Source organism: Rhinoderma darwinii, chromosome 1, assembly GCF_050947455.1.
Source record: "Rhinoderma darwinii isolate aRhiDar2 chromosome 1, aRhiDar2.hap1, whole genome shotgun sequence".
NCBI lineage: Eukaryota > Metazoa > Chordata > Amphibia > Anura > Rhinodermatidae > Rhinoderma > Rhinoderma darwinii.
Window position 1 is genome coordinate 308,554,604 of NC_134687.1, and position 19,226 is coordinate 308,573,829.

The 19,226-nt window shown below is 44.6% G+C and overlaps 1 protein-coding gene across 1 annotated transcript in view; it reads left to right on the forward strand.

The window, feature by feature from the left end:
• The window catches only part of PLVAP (plasmalemma vesicle associated protein), a 30,680-nt gene extending 12,429 nt beyond the window's left edge, over window positions 1–18,251 (forward strand). The window contains exons 2-5 of the mRNA XM_075851232.1: window positions 692–758; window positions 4,381–4,964; window positions 9,683–9,730; window positions 16,969–18,251. Coding sequence (XP_075707347.1) covers window positions 692–758; window positions 4,381–4,964; window positions 9,683–9,724 — 693 coding nt within the window. The 3' untranslated portion in view covers window positions 9,725–9,730; window positions 16,969–18,251. The remainder of the gene's footprint in view (window positions 1–691; window positions 759–4,380; window positions 4,965–9,682; window positions 9,731–16,968) is intronic.
• Window positions 18,252–19,226: the final 975 nt, after the last annotated feature.

Below are 19,226 nucleotides of genomic sequence, written 5' to 3' on the forward strand. Positions count from 1 at the left end.
TCCCAAGAAGTGTCCTGCACTTCTTTTGACGAACCGTCATTTCACGCACCGTATTTTGACAGCGACGCGTAAAATAAAGGCTCGTGGGAACAGAACATCGTAAATCCCATTGCAAGCAATGGGCAGATGTTTGTAGGCGTAATGGAGCAGTTTTTTCATGCGTAATTCGAGGCGTGAAACGCCCGAATTACGCCTGAAAACACTGCGTGTGAACATACCCTTACCATTTAAATCAATGGTAATTCAAACGGATGCAATGCTTTCTGTTTGGACTCTTGTTATTCTCTTCCTCTCACGGAAGAGAGCTTAACGGTAGTATGAAAGGAGCCTTAGTCATTGTAAAAGTTTTTTTTATTCTTGTCGAGTAATTTTTGTTTTACTCAGCAAAGTATTTTCTTGCACACAGCAGAAACGTAATTTTCCAAGCATTCATTTTATATTGAAGTTAAAAACAAGATAGAACAATCAGACAAAATGCTGGATTTAGTTTATTTCTTTCACAGTATGGTAATGCTACTTATACAATTCCCTAATGTATAAGTATATGGTCACCAAATGTAACTTGCCTTATGTTCTTCTTTACCAGAAAGAAACATGTTAATATACGTATTCAAAAATATTGTGGTGCTGACTATCTGTATTTTTAGCATTATACATTAATTAAATTCACTGCATAATTTTTTCTTTTTAGCCACCATTTCAAGAAGTCTGTAGAAGCTACCAAATTGCTTTAGACCGGATTAACACAACCTACATAAGTAAGTAATTGATTCAAATTAAATCAAATTTTTTTGTAGACATTGACATTTTAATAGATTTTTTTCTTTCTCCACAAATAAGACTCCTGATACCTCTTTCCTACGAGTATAATGTTGGTACCTAGAGAAATGTGGCGAGGAACTGTTTAGCAACAAAGATGATTAAAATAAAGGACAAAGTACAGAGTATAATATTAAATATTATTCTTATCAGTCATCGGAATTCCATTTTAAATCCATCATCATCATGCTCCCAATGTAAGTTACCAGTATGGGTATGTTCACACAGGGCGGCGGATACGCTGGGTAAAAGCACACAGCGTATCTGGCCTGTGTGCAGCTGGGAATTCAGGTCGAAAAACCGCACTAAATTGTGGTGCAGTTTCCCGGCTGGAATGTCTGCTGCGGAAATCTGCACACAGAGAAAAAAAAAGGATACTTACCATGGCAACGCGTCCCTCTGACATCATGACGCTCTGCAGCCCTGGGATAATGTTTCATCACATGGGATGAAATGTCATCCCAGGAGGCTCACCTGGAGAATGAAACACAGACTTCTGGGTAAGCATAAGATTTTAATTTTTTTTCTGAGTTGCGTTTTTGCGGCGGAATCTCTGTGATTCCGCAGCAAAAAAACCCAACATCTGCTATTTGTTGCGGGTTTTACCTCCCCATTGAATTCAATGGGGAAAACCCGCAACAGATAAGCAGCGTTTAAGCAAATTCAATTGACATGTTGCGGATTAAAGAACCACACCACATGTGTACATTTTTTCAAATCGGATTTTGTTGCGGAAAATCCACAGTATTTACGCTACGTGTGAACTGACCCTAGTAGTAATTTTCAGTCTTCTATGTATCACCAAGAAATATAACAACAAAGTTACATTAAGCCACCAAGACTTACAGCTACGTCATTGTGATCGCGCGGGCACAGAAGCTGTGCCTATGCAATCACCACTGGACCCCGTGTTGACTGACAGCCGGGCTCCAGCTGCAACGGTCAATAGCCACCACAGCATTTAAGTTGATTGACAGATGGAGGGGGCTCCCTCTGTCACCCATCGGCAGCCCACGAACACGATGGGTTGCCACGGCAGCTGGGGGCCTAGCAAAAGCCCCCCAGGACTGCCATTGATGTATGCCTATTAGGCATAATAGACTGCCTGTCAGTTTTACACTGAGAGGCAGTAATTCTTTGGTATAAAAATGGTATACAGATGCTTTGGTATTACAAACAATCCCTTTGTGAATTCCCCTTATTAACAAAAATAAAAATTGCACAGTAAAAACAAAATTTTCCTTAACCTCTCGATGCAACCGGACATAACCGTACCTCTAGTTATGGGGGTTTGAAGTATGGATAGGGATCATGGCTGATCATGCTCAATACTTTTCTGGTGTCAGTGGTTTATTACAGCTGATACCTCGCACTAAGGCCGGATTCACACGAGCGTGTGCATTTTGCGCGCGCAAAAGGCACATGACAGCTCCGTGTGTCAGCCCCGTATGATGCGCAGCTGCGTGATTTTCGCGCAGCCGCCATCATTATGACACTCCGTTTGGATGTTTGTAAATAGAAAAGCACGTGGTGCTTTTCTGCTTACATTCATTCTTTTACTGCTGTTGCGCGAATCACGTGCGTCCCACGGAAGTGCTTCCGTGTGGTGCGCGTGATTTTCACGCACCCATTGACTTCAATGATGCGCGAAAAACGCTGAAATATAGAACATGTCGTGAGTTTTACGCAGCGGACTCACGCTGCGCAAAACTCACGGACAGTCTGCACTGCCCCATAGACTTGCATAGGTCCGTGCGACCCGTGTGAAAACCACGCGGGCTGCACGAACGCAAATCATGTTCGTGTGAATCCCCCCTTACGACCAGGAAAAGAGATAAATCTTGTCCGAGCCGTTTAACCATTTAGATGCCGTAGTCAATAGTGACCGCCACACATAGGCCGTGAGAAATAGGAGGACGGCCCCCTCCGACAGCCCATTGCCCCCCCACCCGCGACACGATTGCAGGGTGCAGATGATTGCCCGATTGCCGCCGCCGCCCTAATATAAAATGTTAAAAATAGTTAAGTAAAGTTTTTAGTAGTGTAGAAAAAATAAATAAAGAACTTAACAAGTAATGACAGAAGAAGGTGTTAGGATTAATTTACATACTGTAGCTGTCCTACGTGTCTGCTCAGTCAATAGAAATTGTTTGGTTAAACTTTCCTGTCTATAGTTGCAGAGTGTTGTACCATGTTAGGCCTCGTGCATACTTCCGACACATTTTTCACGCCCGTTTGTGACGGATCCGTGTGGCCGTTTTAGCGGCCGTGTGAACTTCCGTGAACACTCCGTGTTTACGTTTCCGTGTGCCGAGCATGGTACTGTCCAGGGTGCTGAAAGAGTTAATGGGCTGCACTGATCAGCGGTAACTCTTTCAGCACCTTGGACAGTATCATGCTTGGCGCGCGGAAAATGAAATTTTAATGTAATAAAAAAAAAATGTAAAAAAATGTCATACTTACTTTCCTCCTGTCCGGCCTCCAGCGATGACGTTTCATCCATGTCGCCGCTGTAGCCAATCACAGGCTGTAGTGGCGGTCACGCACGTGAGGATGACGTCAGAAGGCAGGCCTCCAGGGATGACGCTTCATCCCATGTGACCACCTCTGCAGCCAATTACAGGCTGCAGCGGCCTCTGCAGCCAATCACAGGCTTCAGCGGCCTCTGCAGCCAATCACAGGCTGCCGCGTCATTCTGGAAGGTCGGACTGGAGGAAGAAGAGGGACTCGTCGCCAAGACAACGACCGGGTAAGTATGAACTGATTTTTATTTTATTTTTAATCAGCAGCCTCTTTTCTCTATCAGCTGCCGATTAGTGTAATATTTCTGTTATGTTTTTCTGCCCGCCCGGCCGTTGCAAGGCAATGGCTCCGTCACACACGGACGGCACACGGATGCCTTCCGTGTGCCTTCAGTTTTTTTGATGGCCCCATTGACTTGCATGGACCTCACGGTCACAGAATCTCGGACCAAAGTAGGACATGCTCTACTTTGGATTGGAACGGAGCAACGGGACCGTCAAAAAAACTGAAGTGTGCATGGCCCCATTGAAATGAATGGGTCAGTGTGCTAGCCGTCAGAAAAACGGCTAGCACCCTGAAGGAAAAAACTGAAGTGGGCATGGGGCCTTATCCAACATGCCCGATCCTTCTTTCCCCTGAAATCTGCCATTGGGGGAGGATTGGGATATCCTCATACACCTTAGATAGTCGATCGTTCCTGATGAAATTGGTGGCTTTAGCCAACTTTCCTCTAATGTGTATGGGCTCCCTTACAGAGCTGTTCAGAAATTGGTGGGCATCGGGTGGTCATTCCATAATACAAATGTAATCTAGTCATCTGCGGATTGTATGGTAAGTTGTCACATTAAAACCTGTCATAAAATACTGACAAAGCATGTACACTTAGGACATACCAACAGCCATATAGTACTTTAGTAATATAATAGCATTATTATTATTATTATTATTATTATTATTATTATTATCTGTTTGTCCTTTATTTGTTAACATAATATGTGTCATGTACTTTTATCTAATTGTCATTTTCTTTGTGGGCAGTTGAAACACTTCAGTTAAAGCATGAAATACTAATTCTTCAAAGAGATCATGACAGGTTAAAAGAGAACTGCAACTATGCAACTGTCACTGCTACCAACAAAGCCAATGTGGCCACTTCTGAAATGGTAAAGCTTCAGAAGGAGAAGGAAGACCTGGAAACTAATAATAAATTGTTACAAAGTGATTGTACTAAAATCGATCAACGGTTCGCTAATGAGCTAGAACGAATGAAAAATCGCCTTGAGACTATTATCGGCTCCCATGAATCCTCTCAATATACAAAATGCTGGTCCATGAGTGCTGACATTAAAAACAATATAGACCAAACCATATTAAGGTTGAAACAAGATGTTACCAATGTCATGCTTGAGAACAGCCAGCTGAAGACAGACAATCTACGAGTAAGTGATAGTTTTCAGAAATGCAGCCAAGAAAAGATGGTTATCACTTCAGAGAAGTCCAATCTGGCCATAGAAAAGGGAGGACTGGAAAAGCAGCTGTCTGAAAAAAAGGAAGAACTCGCCAAGTCTTACTCCAAATATATGAAAAAGGAGGAAGAACTAGAGAATTGTCGGAAGATGCCGGTAGGTGGAGCTTAATAAGGGCGGTTGTTCTTTTTCATATGCAACTATTTCATTAATAGCCATTATCTATGCCATCGGTGCTTCGATTTGTTTCTTTATTTCCTCCTTACTTCTTTTGAGAAATCTGCAGCATGCTCTGATTTCCATGTGGAAAATGTTCCGCAGTATGTGAATGAGATTTGTGTGGATTTTCTGTGTGCAAATCTTCATGGTAAAATCCACGGAATTTCTACCCATGTGCAAGGAAGCTAACATGCACTTTTCTGCAGATGGTTCTTGGGAACATTTCTTTGAACTGTTTTAATAAAGAGGATTGGTCATGGAGGAACCTATTTACTAATAAGGTGTTCTGTGACTCTCAAGCTCCTCTTACTGCCTAGGGTCTAGAGATTGAGGTTCCAGGCTTCATCGTTATGGTTAAAAAACAAAATAATTTGTGTGCCCAGGACACATAGGTACTCCATATGCCTCCATATGTTGTCTCCGCGAGGCACTATATTTTCCACTAATACGTCATGTGGAATCCATGAGAAAAATAAGTCATGTACAGCATGGACTCGAAGCAGTCTACAGGTGCTGGATTATAAATCTGTACCACTCAGATGAATAATATTGCCTTGTGCATGGGCCCTTTAAGGTCTTATTCACATGGACGTGTCCGTTTTGCGCGCGCAAAAAACGCTGCATTTTTTTCCGCGCAAAAGGTTCGTGTGTTATCAGCATATGGTGCGTGGCTGCGTGATTTTCGCGCAGCCGGCATCCTTATAACACTGTTTTTATGTTTACAAACAGAAAAGCACTAGGTGCTTTTCTGTTTTCAGTCATTATTTTTACTACTGTTGCGCGAATCACGCGTGGCACCCGGAAGTGCTTCCGTGTGCCAAGCGCGATTTGCATGCACCCATTGACTTCAATGGGTGCGTGCTGCGCGAAACACGGGCAAATATAGGACATGTCGTGAGTTTTACGCAGCGCACATACGCTGCGTGAAATTCACTGACAGTCTGAACGCAGCGTATGTGCGCTGCGTAAAACTCACGACATGTCCTATATTTGCCCGTGTTTCGCGCAGCACGCACCCATTGAAGTCAATGGGTGCATGCAAATCGCGCTTGGCACACGGAAGCACTTCCGGGTGCCACGCGTGATTCGCGCAACAGTAGTAAAAATAATAACATAAATCCGTGCGCTGCGCGTGATTTCCACGCGTGTAGCACAGACGTATTATACGTTCGTGTGAATAAGGCCTAAGGGTGAAGTCACACACGGCAGATTTTGTTGGGGAAATTTTCTACGACTAAAAATCAGTTCCATTCATCTGAATGGGTTTGGTTTTGCAGTAACAAAATGTGCCGCATGTTATTGCATCCTTACTCTTCTATATGCAAATGACTAACATCTTTACTTATTTGTACATACCGTATTTTTCGTACTATAAGACGTCCTTTTTAGCAAGAACAATCTTGCTAAAAAGTCCCTGCGTCTTATAGTTGGCAGTCAAGGGGCCCAGCTGCACCAGATCCCCCTGACCACTTCTCTAACCCCTTCCCGACTATGACGTGGCGGCACGTCATGAAGCATTGGGGTGATGTTTAAAGCGGGCTCAATACACTGCAGGTGTCAGCTGTGTTTTACAGCTGACACGCTGCCCTAACGGCCAGGAACAGCGATCACGCTATTCCTGGCCATTTAACTAGTTAAATGCCGCAGCATTTAAACCATTAGGAAGGGGCTGGCCCCCTCTGACAGCCCAACGCCCCCCCCCCCGCAACCTGATCTGGGGGCGCCAATGGTTGTCATGGCAGCCCGGGGGCACTAATGAAGGCCCCCAGGTCTACCTTCTATCTGCCTCTGCTAAGCCTGTAGAAATTACAATATACTGCAATACATTAACGATCGCTGGTTCAAGTCCCCTAGGGGAACTAATAAAATGTGTAAGAAATAGTTAGATACATTTTCAGGAGTGTAAAAAAAAATAAAAAAATATTAAAAGTAAAAAAAACTCCCATTTTCCCCAAGCACAATGTAAAAAATAAAAAAAATTTGTATCGCTGCGTCTGTAAGAGTCCAAACTATTACAATATACCATTATTTAACTTGCACGGTGAACAGCGTAAAAAATTATTTGATTAAAAAAATCCTATGTACCAAAAAATTATGGCAATAAAAACTACAGCTCGTCCTGCAAAATATAAGCCCTCACACCGCTCAATCGATGAAAAAATATAAAAGTTATGGCTCTCAGAATATGGTGAAACAGAACAATCGAAAAAAGGAGTCATATACTATCTTGATTTATACATGCCAACGGCATAGAAAATGTATAAACTTTATTACACAGTACAAAATACAAATAGTTAAAATCGAGAACTCAAATCGGACAACTGCATATAAGTTGCACATAGGACAAAAGAGCACATAGGTGTCAAAAAGAGTTGGCTCTAAAAGACGGCTAAACAGCCATATCTAAAGTGGCCAAACAAATGACAGTAGTATATGTCAAACCAGAACAATATGCAGAGTTACATCACACAGTAAGATCCAACATAGACAGAATATATACCGTGATAATGTCTGTGGAGGAAGAGGTAAGTTGTAATTTCACTTTATAATATTCTTACACTCACATCTAAAAGGCGCCAGTGTATATACTCGGCGTCTCTAAGGGTATGTTCACACGGCCTATTTACGGACGTAATTCGGGCGTTTTTGCCCCAAATTACGTCCGAAAATAGCGCCTCAATAGCGCTGACAAACATCTGCCCATTGAAAGCAATGGGCAGATGTTTGTCTGTTCACACGAGGCGTAATTTACGCGCCGCTGTCAAATGACGGCGCGTAAATAGACGCCCGCGTCAAAGAAGTGAGCTGTCACTTCTTTGGCCGTAATTGGAGCCGTTATTCATTGACTCCAATGAATAGCAGCGCCAATTACGCCCGTAATTGACGCGGGGTTCAAGCTCCTGCACATGCCGGTACGGCTGAAATTACGGGGATGTTTTCAGGCTGAAACATCCCCGTAATTTCAGCCGTTACGGACGCCCTCGTGTGCACATACCCTTAGTCTGAAGTGGGACTAAATAGTCCCAGGCTGTAATATCAGTCGGGAGTCGTTGGTTTTTGTCATGCGACGGATCGGGCGTTTCCGTTTCTCTTCGCTATTCTGTTCCTCTGACGGAACAGAATAACCGAAATCATAGCGCAAATGTGAACAGTCTTAGGGCTCAAGCACACTTCAGTGATTTTCTTCAGTGTGCTATCCGTTTTTTTAACGTATAGCACACGGACCCATTCATTTCTATGGGACCATGCACACTTACGTTATTTTGGTGGATCCGTGTGTCCGTTCAACAAATAATAGAACATGTCCTACTCCTGTCCGTTTTTGAGGTTCCATCTCGCCCATTGTAGCCTATGGATCCGTCAAAATAACGGACCACACACGGAAGGCTGTTATTTGCGGATCCGTTGCCAAGCAATGGCAGAGCGGGCTCAATTTCCAGGTGTTCCCTATGACATGTGACAAGTTCAGCTCAATTTTACTGCCTTCCATGTTTTTTTTCGGATCGTATAAAATGGACGACATACGGAAGCACAATGAACGCAAAATACGGAGTAATGGAACATGCGGAGTCAAAATAGAAACCATACGGATGTCAAAACGGACACACGAATCCATTTTTTTTATGGCCCGTGAAAACGGTGAAAGATGTGTTCATGAGGCCTTCACCTGCAAGAAATGTTTTTGTTAAAGAGGCTCTGTCACCAGATTTTGCAACCCCTATCTGCTATTGCAGCAGATAGGCGCTGCAATGTAGATTACAGTAACGTTTTTATTTTTAAAAAACGAGCATTTTTGGCCAAGTTATGACCATTTTTGTATTTATGCAAATGAGGCTTGCAAAAGTACAACTGGGCGTGTTGAAAAGTAAAAGTACAACTGGGCGTGTATTATGTGCGTACATCGGGGCGTGTTTACTACTTTTACTAGCTGGGTGTTGTGTATAGAAGTATCATCCACTTCTCTTCAGAACGCCCAGCTTCTGGCAGTGCAGACACAGCCGTGTTCTCGAGAGATCACGCTGTGACGTCACTTCCCCAGGTCCTGCATCGTGTCAGACGAGCGAGGACACATCGGCACCAGAGGCTACAGATGATTCTGCAGCAGCATCGGCGTTTGCAGGTAAATCGATGTAGCTACTTACCTGCAAACGCTGATGCTGCTGCAGAATCAACTGTAGCCTCTGGTGCCGATGTGGCCGACACGATGCAGGACCTGTGAGTGACGTCACAGATCTGCACTGCCAGAAGCTGGGCGTTGTGAAGAGAAGTGGATGATATTTCTCGTCAGAACGCCCAGCTAGTAAAAGTAGTAAACACGCCCCGATGTACGCACATAATACACGCCCAGTTGTACTTTTACTTTTCAACACGCCCAGTTGTACTTTTGCAAGCCTTTATTTGCATAAATACAAAAATGGCCATAACTTGGCCAAAAATGCTCGTTTTTTAAAAATAAAAACGTTAAGTGTAATCTACATTGCAGCGCCTATCTGCTGCAATAGCAGATAGGGGTTGCAAAATCTGGTGACAGAGCCTCTTTAAATATTTGCAAGTTTACACACCTCATGGAAGTGATGCGTGATGTATTGTGATGTCGAATTCGAACATATCGACGTAAAATAATAACATTTAGTACATTGTTGTTTTTTTTTTAGAGTGCAGGACGCATGCCTGGTGTGCTATATCCACGGAATTAAAATTAGGTAAGAAGATTTGTTCAAAGTGATTATTCTGTAATGCATATTCTGTGTAATTATCTTTTGTTTATTATTTATAAAGCACCAATGATAGCCTATGTTCATAGTTGCGTAGGAGCCTTCATCGTAAATCCGGTGAAAAATGGCGGACAAAATATTGCAGCATGCTGCGTTATTTTGTCCGGCAAAATGAAGATGTCACGAAGCGGGTTAGTGGACCCACTAGGCCGTACCGCCGTAGCGGGGAGGCAGCTGGCCAAACAACAGGAAACCCCAGAAATACAATGTCCCGCACAAGGGTACCTGGATAGTCCAGACGGTGGCCGCAGCTCTGACACTGATGTAGATGGTTGCAGCAGATAATGGCAAACGTGGCGGATGACACAGGTGCCGCAGGTTGCGCCAGACGTGGCGGATTCCTCCGGACGTGGCAGATGACACAGGACGTGGCGGATTCCTCCGGACGTGGCAGATGACACAGCACGTGGCGGATTCCTCCGGACGTGGCAGATGACACAGGACGTGGTGGATTCCTCCGGATGTGGCGCATTCCTCCGGACGTGGCAGATGACACAGGACGTGGTGGATTCCTCCGGACGTGGCAGATGACACAGGACGTGACACGACTAGATACTAAAGGCACAGCACGGGAAGCAGGAACAGGGAACAAGGCACGGGTAACAACTGGAATGGGAAACACTAAGGGACCATTTGCAAAACAGACTGGGAAAACTAACAACGCTCAGGCAAGGACCAGAAGGCCTGGGGCCTTCTTATAGACCAGGAAATCGTGGCAGTTGATGATGATGACGATTTCCTATGTGCATGCGCTGGCCCTTTAAGGCCGGGCACGAGCGTGCGCCCGCACCCTACGGGACACAGCAGAACGGAGCGGAAGTGAGCGCTGGCATCTACTAGGAAGGAGACGGGGACCATGGCTGTGGGTGTCAGGAGGTAAGTAAACCCGACGGCCCGCGGCCATGGACGCTACAGTATCCCCTCTCTTACGCCCCCTCTTCTTGGGCCCAGAGTGAGAGAGGAACTTTTTAATTAGAGCAGAAGCGCTGAGGTTCTCTTCTGGCTCCCAGGACCTCTCCTCAGGACCAAACCCTCTCCAGTCCACCAAATAGAAAGTCCTTCCTCCTACCCTTTTGCAGTCCAGGATCTCCTTTACCTCAAATACATCAGAAGGACCGCTGGGAGCAACTGTGGAACTAGAAGTCTTGCTGTAGCGGTTCACAACCACTGGCTTCAGGAGGGACACATGAAAGGAGTTGGGGATTCTGAGGGTAGGAGGCAGCCGCAGCTTATAGGAGACAGGGTTGATTTGTTGCAGGATCTCGAAAGGACCAAGGAACCTGGGAGCAAACTTGTATGAAGGCACCCTCAAGCGAATGTTTCGAGAGGACAGCCAGACTTTAGTCCCCGGAAGATACTGAGGCTCCTTGTATCTGCCTTTCGCTTCATGCGATCTACTGCCAGCAAAATAGAGGACCGGGTCTGTTGCCAGATTTGCAGGAAGTCTCCATATACAGAGTCAGCATGAAGGTACCTGAGATGAAGTGGCGGAGATAATTCTCCATGATCTGGTTGATCCTCTCCACCTGCCCATTGGACTGGGGGTGATAGGCTGAGGAAAAGTCCAAACTCATATCCAGGAGTTTACAGAGGGCTCTCCAGAACTTTGAAGTAAACTGAACCCCCCGGTCGGACACAATGTGTAGAGGCAAACCATGCAAACGAAAGATGTGTAGAATGAAGAGACTCGCCAGTCGAGGAGCAGAAGGTAGGCCGGTCAGCGGGATAAAATGTGCCATCTTAGAGAACCGGTCCACCACCACCCAGATGGTGTTGCATCCTGCTGAGGGGGGAAGGTCTGTGACAAAGTCCATCGCAATGTGCTGCCAGGGGGCATTGGGTACAGGCAGAGGTTGAAGCAGGCCGGCAGGCTTGGAGTGAGTAACTTTGTTAGAGGCACACACACCGTGCAAGAAGAGACAAAGTCCAGAACATCTTTAGGTAGTGTGGGCCACCAGAAGTGACGAGCAATCAGGTCTCGGGTTTTACGGAAACCAGCGTGCCCAGCCAGTCTAGAACTGTGTCCCCAGCGGAGAACTCTTCTCCTGTCTGCCAACCGAACAAAAGTCCTCCGAGGAGGGATGTCTCTAACCTGCAGAGGATTGGCAGTGACAATGCAGGACGGGTCTATGATAGTCTGAAGGGACTCCACCGTGTCTTCCGTCTCAAACGATCTGGACAGGGCATTGGCCCTCACATTCTTGTCCGCGGGACGGTAGTGGAGCACAAACTGAAACCGGGTGAAGAACAGCGACCACATGGCTTGACGGGGATTCAGTCATTGTGCAGACTGAAGGTAGGTGAGGTTTTTGTGGTCGGTGAAGATCAGGATGGGGTAAGCAGCGCCCTCTAGAAGATGTCTCTACTCCTCCAGAGCCAATTTGATGGCCAGCAGCTCCCGATCTCCAATAGAGTAATTGCGCTCAGCAGAAGAAAAAAGTATTGAGTAGTAGCCACATACTACTGCCTTTCTTTTGGAGCTTCTCTGGAACAGAAGTGCACCTGCACCAACAGAGGAGGCGTCCACTTCCAGTGAGAACTGCCGAGATACGTCAGGATGATGGAAGATCGAGGCTGAAGTGAAGGCATTCTTGAGGCTAATAAATGCGAACTCTGCCTCTGGAGTCCACACCTTGGCGTTCACACCCTTCTTGGTAAGGGTAGAGATGGGAGCCGTCAGAGAAGAGAAGTTAGGAATAAACTGCCGATAGAAATTGGCGAATCCCAGGAACCGCTGTATGGCCCTTAAGCCTTGAGGACGTGGCCACTCCAGGACAGCTTTCACTTTCTCAGGATCCATCTTGAGGCCTTGATCCGAGATGATGTAGCCCAGGAAGGGCAGAGAACTCTTCTCAAAGACGCACTTCTCCAGCTTGGCGTATAAACGATTCTCCCTTAATCGTAGTAGAACATGACAGACATACCTCCGATGAGTCGTCGGATCTGGGGAGAAAATCAAAATATCATCGATATAAACAACAACACAGACATAGAGGAGATCTCGGAAGATATCATTAACAAACTCCTGAAACGCTGCGGGAGCGTTACACAGTCCGAAGGGCATCACTAGGTATTCGTAGTGCCCGTCCCGGGTGTTAAAAGCCGTCTTCCATTCACCCCGGCGAATCCGGACTAGATTATAAGCCCCCCGCAGGTCTAGCTTAGAAAAAAAATTGGCTCCTCGTATGCGATCAAACAGCTCAGATATAAGTGGCAACGGGTATTTGTTCTTGACAGTGATCTGGTTGAGACCCCGGTAGTCAATGCAGGGTCAAAGGGATCCGTCCTTCTTTTTAACAAAGAAGAATCCAGCCCTGGCCGGGGAGGAAGACTTTCGTATGAAACCCCTTTCCAGATTCTCCTTGATATAGGCCGACATGGATAGAGACTCAGGCAAGGAGAGAGGATATACTCGACCACGGGGGAGAGAGGCATTAGGAACCAGTTCAATGGGGCAGTCATAAGTCCGATGTGGAGGCAGCGTCTCAGCCTCTCTTTTGCTGAAAACATCTGCATGCTGAGCAAACTGGGGAGGCAGTCCCGCCAATGACTGAGGCAGAGGAGGCTTGAAAGGATGGATATGCAACAGACAACGACCATGGCACTCGGAGCCCCATTGGAGAACCTCTCCAGAATTCCAGTCCAGGACTGGGGCATGTAGTCGAAGCCAAGGCAGGCCCAGCAGAACAGGATTGATGGCCTTGGGCATAACAAGGAAAGAAATTAGTTCAGAATGAAGTATTCCAACCTGGAGCTTCAACGGTTTGTTTTTAGAAACGATAGGATCCGGCAGAGGAAGTCCATTAACTGAGGCAACAGCCAAAGACGTCTCTAGGGGGACTGTGGGCAACTGAAGATGATCCACAAGCTCTTTCTGGATAAAGTTTGCAGCAGAACCAGAGTCAAGGTGGGCGGAAACTTGATGCATCCTCTCGCCGGATACTAGGGTCACAGGAATAGTCAACTTGGAACAGAAGGCTTTATTAGGTACCGTTCCATCTAGGGTTGTCTCTCCAACCAATCCTAGGCAATGGGGTCTTTCTGGCCTCTGGGGACACAAACGCACAATATGGCCTCTGGGGCCGCAATACAGACAAAGTCCAGAAGTGTGTCTGCGTTGTTTCTCCTGGGTAGACAATTTGACAAAGTTACTCTGCATCGGATCCTCTGGTGGGACGACTGAGGAAGATTGATGAAAAGTAGAATCCAGCTTAGGAAGTTCTCTCTCCCGGAGAACCTCTTGGGAACATTCCCGGATCCTCATGTCAACCCGGGAGGCGAGTAGGATAAGATCGTCCAGGGTAGATGGCAGATCGCGAGCAGCCAGCTCGTCCTTGATCCCTGAAGACAGTCCCTGCCAGAATGTGGCCACCAAAGCCTTGTTGTTCCAGGTCAATTCAGTAGCCAGGATACGGAACTGAATGGCATACTCGCCCACGGAGAGGTCTCCCTGATGTAGGGTCAGCAAGGATGCAGCAGCTGAAGAAACTGTCCCAGGTTCCTCAAAGATTGAGCGGAAGGTCTGTAAGAAGCACTGCAAGTCCTAGGTCTCTGGTCCCTGATGTTCCCACAGAGGATTAGCCCATGCCAGGGCTTTGCCAATAAGGAGAGAGATGATGAAGGCAATCCTGACGTCATCCGATGAGAAGGACCTGGCATGTAGTCTGAAATTGATCAGGCACTGATTCAAAAATCCCCTGCAGGACCTCGGATCTCCGTCATAGCATGGAGGTAGCGGCAAGAAACACAGGGGGTTGGTACTGGTACAGACAGGACGTGTAGCAGGAGGAACCGCCGGAATCGGTGCGGTGACGACTATGGTGGGAGCAAGCAGCCGATGGGCTATGGAATTCACCGACAGGAGGAGCTGGTGTTGTCGTGACTGGAGATCCTCCATCTCGGCCAGCATGGCTTGTGTCGTCAAAGTCTCAGGTTGACCAGCGGGGTCCATGGCCTGAGCATACTGTCACGAAGCGGGTTAGTGGACCCACTAGGCCGTACCGCCGTAGCGGGGAGGTAGCTGGCCAAACAACAGGAAACCTCAGAAATACAATGTCCCGCACAAGTGTACCTGGATAGTCCAGACGGTGGCCGCAGCTCTGGCACTGATGTAGATGGTTGCAGCAGATAACGCCAAACGTGGCGGATGACACAGGTGCCGCAGGTTGCGCCAGATGTGGCGGATTCCTCTGGACGTGGCAGATGACACAGGACGTGGCGGATTCCTCCGGACGTGGCAGATGACACAGGACGTGGCACGACTAGATACTAAAGGCACAGCATGGGAAGCAGGAACAGGGAACAAAGTACGGGTAACAACTGGAATGGGAAACACTAAGTGACCATTTGCAAGACAGACTGGGAAAACTAACAACGCTCAGGCAAGGACCAGAAGGCCTGGGGCCTTCTTATAGACCAAGAAATTGTGGCAGTTGATGATGATGACGATTTCCTATGTTATGGACACAGCAGAACGGAGCGGAAGTAAGCGCTGGCGTCTCCTAGGAAGGACATGGGGACCAGCACTCACGGATCCATGGCTGCGGGCGTCAGGAGGTGAGTAAACCTGACGGCCCGCGGCCATGGACGCTACAGAAGGTCACCATGACAGAACCCATTAAATTAAAAGGGTACTGTTGGGCAACGCTGGTGTCGTGGACTCTAATTGGGTCCTGTGGCAACAAGGCGCAATTTCTGAGACAGTTTTGCTAAATGAGCCCCACTATAGTTAACAGGACTTTTTAAGTAATTTCATAAAGTTTAAATAGAATTCTGATTTATTAAAGTCTAAAAAATATTCTAAGGCTAGATTTATACTGTGTTTAGTGTTTACATTGATATGACCGCTTAAAACGGTCCAGGCCAATGTAATGTATACACATACTTATGCAACTTTCTACCTAAAAAGTTGCAAAAGTCTGCCATTGACTATCATTAAAAAATAACACGCTGTCAACTGCACTTATCAATAAAGTTTGGACGTCAGAACCCCAACGTATAGCAGCCAAACGTCTAACAAAAGGACACCATTTTGGCTATGAAAGTCTAATGCCCGTTGCACACGACTGAGTGCCACTCGGGCAGTTTTTCATGGCACCCGAGTGGCACCCGATTGTTTTCACGAGTCCATTCACTTTAGCAGGTGAATCGGGTCAGTGAAAACGGACCAGACTTTCCGATCCGTGGAAAGATAGGACATGTCCTATCTTTCCACGGATCACTGATGGGACCCGGCCGGCACAAAAGGTCTTGTGCATGAGACATAAGTGTGTTGACCTACACAACAGGAGATTTTCCCAGCGTATACGCCGACAGTACACCACAGATGTGTGAATCTAGCCTAATAGGTTGATTCGTTTCTTATGCAATTTGCCCTAGAGTATGTATGTCTAAAGCCCTGTTTAGATCATGTTTTTTCCCTACGTTAAGCGTGTCAGTCGGGAAAGCTCAATGTGTCTATAGGGCTTCATTAGCCTAATGGAGGCCAACAGGGTATGGTCTTGGCCTCTGTTGACTGATATACATCAGCATACTTTTTTTTTTTTTTTGAAGTATGGAAGAACATAGTGGACTATGCTATTACATCTAGCCTTATCCCACCAAAAACTTATATTGCACTGTATACATTTTTTTAACATCGGACCATTTATACGCCATGAGCTTTTCAACAACCTGTTATGACATATACGTTAAACGGATATTTATCGTTTATGGGCAATGAATGCGTTAAACGGATGCCTAATAGTGGCATCTGTCACTCATTGACTATAAGGGTATCCGTTTAGCACGTCATAACCTCTCTTGACCCCAGTTTATGACCTTTCCATTTAATGGATACTATTAAAGTCTATGGTGACAGATGCCACTGTTAAAAATATACGACGGGAGCTACTTACAGAACAGACGTATACGTCAAACATATGCAAAAAACGTGGACATAGCCTAAGATTACGAACCTTACTGGAGACAGCAACTGATGTCATTACATTGTGAGTACAGTGCTTCAGAATGTGAGACTGCTATAGATGCAATAAGAAGTAAAGTGCAAGGACGCTACTGTTTAGCAACAATAAATGAATCCATTAATGTAAATATGTCTATCCCTAGTATTATTAATAGCCTGCAAGTTCTATAATAATTGGTTGATTGTTTGTTTTTGTCTGCAGAAATTTCAAAAATGTGAAGAAAGACACGATTTTATTTAAAATGAAGATGCCTGCAACCCGTGCTAGGAGAAGAGGAGCATATATGAGTGTTAGAACTACCAGAGAAAGTAGGGCAAAAAAATTTGCCATGCACCTCCAAAATTATATCAAAACAGTAACAACATTTTTATTGACACCAAAAAGGAGAAGAAAAACAAATTAAAAACATTCTATGCAAAAATTCAAACAGTGATCCATAACAAGATACACCATAAAGTGCGCACGAGCCCCAAACTAGATCAGACCTGCCGGACACAAACGTCCCTAATAAGGTTCCCACTTCAATACATGTGGTAATTCCTAACTTAGGAAAAGATCATGAATAAATGTGACATACAATGCAAAATGGCACATACCTAAAACAGCATAAGGATAAGACAATAGATACAAGCCAGGAAGAGGGGCGCACATTTAAAAAACAAAGATCAGCCCCACGCTTATCGCCAGGAGAAACCTAGCTTCCTCAGGGGTACCCTAGGGTATAGACTTTGCATTCCATAGATAGGCGGTGTGCCTTCCCATTCTTGGTTTTTGATATAGGAGTGTTAGGGCTCTAACACTATGTGAGCAGAGACTACGTTCAGCATATGCCGCGTGAAAGCTCCCGGCGCATACGCCAAACGTATCCATAGGTCTCGATAAGGTTGTCCGTTTGACATTTTCCAGACTGGTATGCATGGGCATTTTTTTTTTCTGCAGTATAAAATAGCATAGTAGACTATGCTATTCTATACAGAGGGATACAGTAAAAAAAAAAACGTATACTGCGCGGTATACTTTTTTTTTTATTATGAGAGCCTATTGGCGACGCATGCCACTATATGCATATACTTCACAGCCTTTCATCAAAGTTATACATCGTCCAAATCCTCCCAACGTATATCTTCGACAGAGTAACAGACATACAGTAACATTGATCATTCAGAATAACATGGATTAACCCAGAAAAAAAAACAATTAAGAAAAACTGTATTTGGGATTAAGAATAAAACTTTTTTGAATTATATTTATAGCTTTAGTAAAACTTTCGAATGTTCTTAATATATATATATATATATATGTGTATATATATATATATGTGTATATATATATATATATATATATATATATATAAATATATATAACTCCAAACTAAATGTCAGCCGCACAGCCTCAATCGTATGTGGGTGCAGATCCGCCCGGGTCAAGGCCAAAGGACCCAATGCAAGTAGATCCAAAAATCAGGCAGCACTCCGTGGTATAAGAAAAATAGTGATAGTGCTTTATTGGTCCACAGAAAAATATGAAGTCTCAGCTCAACACAGGAGCCTTTCTCAAGTGAGAAAGGCTCCTGTGTTGAGCTTAATCGTCGTATTTTTCTATGGACCAATAAAGCACTATCACTATTTTGCTCACACCTTCAGAGTGCTGCCTGATTTTTGTATATATATAGATATAGATAGATATATATATATATATATATATATATATATATATATATATTTTATTTTTTTTTATTTTTTTTTATATATATATATATTTTTATATATATATATATATATATACCAATATTACTTCACTAATACATCATTGATCATGATTGTTTTCTGTATAGTATGTTGTATGCAATATTAACAGATGACTTGCCTATAAGTAGACAATGAGATCAGCTCTGCAAACCTTCACACATTATCTGTTGTTTGATTTTATAAGATATCATAATATAAAAAAGATAGACACTGAGAGAAATAACACACTGTAATATGTCTAGAGGTTATTATAGAGCAGCTCCATCTAAAATAAAAAAAATCCAATTAGTTCTCTTTTGTCAAGTTGTTAAAAAGGAACATAACCATCGTTTTTTTTATATTTTCCATGTCTTTTCCATTCATATACACAGCTGCTTTCAAAACTCTGCTGGTTGCCCTTGGAAACAGACAGCGGTTTATCACAGACATGTGACCTGACAGTTAACGGCGTTAACTGTTATATGAGCTCCTACAATGCACTGCTCCTTGGCATCAGGAATAGAGCAAAATTTAGAATTTAGTTATATTTCTGAATGGAGGATAAAATATAATATACTTGTACAGCAAAGCAGTTGCAAACATATTCAACATTTTGTACAGATTTTCAGAATGTTGTAAAAATGTTGTGCAAAATTTAGTTTTTCTAACATTATCTTGGTTATATTTTTTTCTGACAAGGCTGGATGACAACCAGTACAGATGCTATTACAG